We start from the raw sequence: 2,463 nt of genomic DNA on the forward strand, positions 1-2,463 counted from the left end.
TACAGCAATAGTTGACCCAACTTTGGTTAAGTGCTCCGGCAGAGTCACGTGAGTCGGCGTGGGTCGGCACGTGAATACGTGATATAAGGTTCCTCGTGCATTCGTGACTCGCCTTTATCGACTCGGGTGTATTGAAATTTTCCACGTTGCCGCGCCGTCCAAATTTCCGTCCCTTGTTTCGAGAAAAGCGCGTCACACATTTCAGGACCACAAACCCACCAACCCAATACTACGGTCCAAATTACCATCCTATCCCTCACGAAAGCATGATTAAATGGATATAAGGAGATAAAGCAAAGGGGCATTTTCGTCTTTCAGAAAAAATCTCGTAATGTGTAGCAACACGTCACAGAGAAGCTGGACACCCAGATGCCAGGCTGGCCTGCTGACGTGGACACCTTCTCGTTCACAGCTGTTAACCATGTGTCTAAACTCCATATATAAAATCTCATCCCCTTCTTCACCTTTCTTCACTCAACAAAGCTGCTGCAAGTTTCAGTAACACTAGAACTAGATACAACCCCAGAAAAAAGAAAAATGGTTTCTCTTTCCCATTTTACCCTCCTCACCCTCCTCTACCTTTCTTTCCTCTTTTACCCCTCCTCTGCCACCACAAGAAAACTCTCAGCCCTCGTACAACAACAACCCCTCGTCCTCAAATACCACAACGGCCTTCTCCTCAAAGGCAATCTAACCGTTAATCTCATCTGGTATGGTTCATTCTCCCCTTCCCAACGAGCCATAGTCGTCGATTTCATCCAATCTCTCAGCCCAGCCAAACCCACATCTCCACCGTCCGTTTCTTCCTGGTGGAAAACCACCGACAAATACAAAGCTGGCCCGACCCATATCCTCTTAGGAAAGCAATTCCTCGACCAAAACTTGTCCTTAGGAAAATCACTCACGAGTGTCAATATCAAAACGCTGGCAGCAAAATCCAACGGAAAGAACACGATCAACGTGATTTTAACGGCGAAAGATGTTTCCGTAGAAGGGTTCTGTATGAGCCGATGTGGGACCCATGGCTCGGCGGGGAAGGGTGCGACTCGGTTCGCGTACGTCTGGGTTGGTGACTCGGTGACTCAGTGTCCGGGTCAATGTGCTTGGCCGTTCCACCAGCCTATCTACGGGCCACAGACTCCGCCCCTGGTCGCGCCTAATAATGACGTGGGCATGGACGGATTGGTAATTAATTTGGCGACTGTTTTAGCGGGCACCGTTACGAATCCGTTTGATAACGGCTATTTTCAAGGTCCGTCAACGGCGCCGTTAGAGGCTGTATCGGCTTGTACGGGGATTTTTGGTAAAGGGGCGTATCCGGGTTATCCGGGTCAGGTTTTGGTGGACGGGTCTACGGGTGCTAGCTATAATGCGCGGGGTGTGAATGGGCGTAGGTACCTGTTGCCTGCCATGTGGGACCCGCAGACTTCCGTTTGTGCTCCGCTCGTTTGAGGGTCCCACCTTTTTGTATCGTGTTATGTGTGTGTGTATATATATAATACACCTGATGTTTGTCGTTTTGTGTTGTATGTAAAAATCGAAAAGTTAAAGAGGCAAAGAAAAGAAGAATTTTTCTTTTTCAATAATGTGATGCGATTCTTTTGGATTAATCTAATGATTGAGGGGTTTAGAGGATTAATGGTGCTGCTTATTATAGGGAGAATGGAAAATCAATGGGTGCTTTGGAAAGTCACATCCACTTTAGTTGATAGGGATTTTCGGTTGCCACGTGTCTTATCATGTCTGATGCTACGTTGTTAATAATTGGGTTTGGGGGAATGATACGGGGAGACGAGCTCTATTATTCTTGAATAAATTACAAGGAGTAGGTTAGTGCTCTTATATAGAGCACTTACATGACAAGGATAGAAGGGAAATTAAGATAACTATGGAAGAAAGAATCCTAATCAAATCTACCTAATTAAATCTACTTTCCTAATATTTCTCGCTCGCCTCTTCATATCCACCTGCCTAATTTATCTAGTCTCATCATTTAGCCAACATACCAAATCTACCTCCAAGATGATCCAACGGTGATGTTAGATCTAAAATCGGTAACAGTGACGTCAGAGCTGAGTTGGAGGACCCGAAGAGCTGAAGTGAACGGGATAAGGAGCTGCGTCCTGCACAAGGAGCAAACGAGGTCAGAAGACCAACCCGGAGTGTTACTCCGGACAGGTCCTTCGACACTCAAGTCAGTATGAACAAGAGTGCAGAGCTAGTTTTAAGAGTGGGAGAGAAGAGGGTATTACATTACCCATTGGTTTGAACCTTGAATTCCCTTTTATAGGGGAAAATTGGTGACGTGGGATTACCCACTCCTGGACAGGTGGCGGCCTGCTATAGGTTTGAGTTCACCTACTCCAAGACAGGTGTCGACCTGCCATAAGTTTGAGTTTACCTACTCTGAGGTAATTACAATAATACTCCTGGACAGGTGTCGGCCTGTTACAGGTTGCTGTT

The 2,463-nt window shown here is 46.4% G+C and overlaps 1 protein-coding gene across 1 annotated transcript; it reads left to right on the plus strand.

The window, feature by feature from the left end:
* The first annotated feature begins 463 nt into the window (after positions 1-463).
* LOC143848755 (protein EXORDIUM-like 2) lies at positions 464-1,586 on the plus strand. The gene has a single exon (XM_077357793.1). It carries the CDS (start codon positions 538-540, stop codon positions 1,450-1,452), a length of 915 nt encoding a protein of 304 aa, XP_077213908.1. The 5' UTR covers positions 464-537; the 3' UTR covers positions 1,453-1,586.
* Positions 1,587-2,463: the final 877 nt, after the last annotated feature.

Source organism: Tasmannia lanceolata, unplaced genomic scaffold, assembly GCF_043159265.1.
Source record: "Tasmannia lanceolata isolate RefF3 unplaced genomic scaffold, GAP_Taslan_0.1 ptg000016l, whole genome shotgun sequence".
Lineage (NCBI taxonomy): Eukaryota > Viridiplantae > Streptophyta > Magnoliopsida > Canellales > Winteraceae > Tasmannia > Tasmannia lanceolata.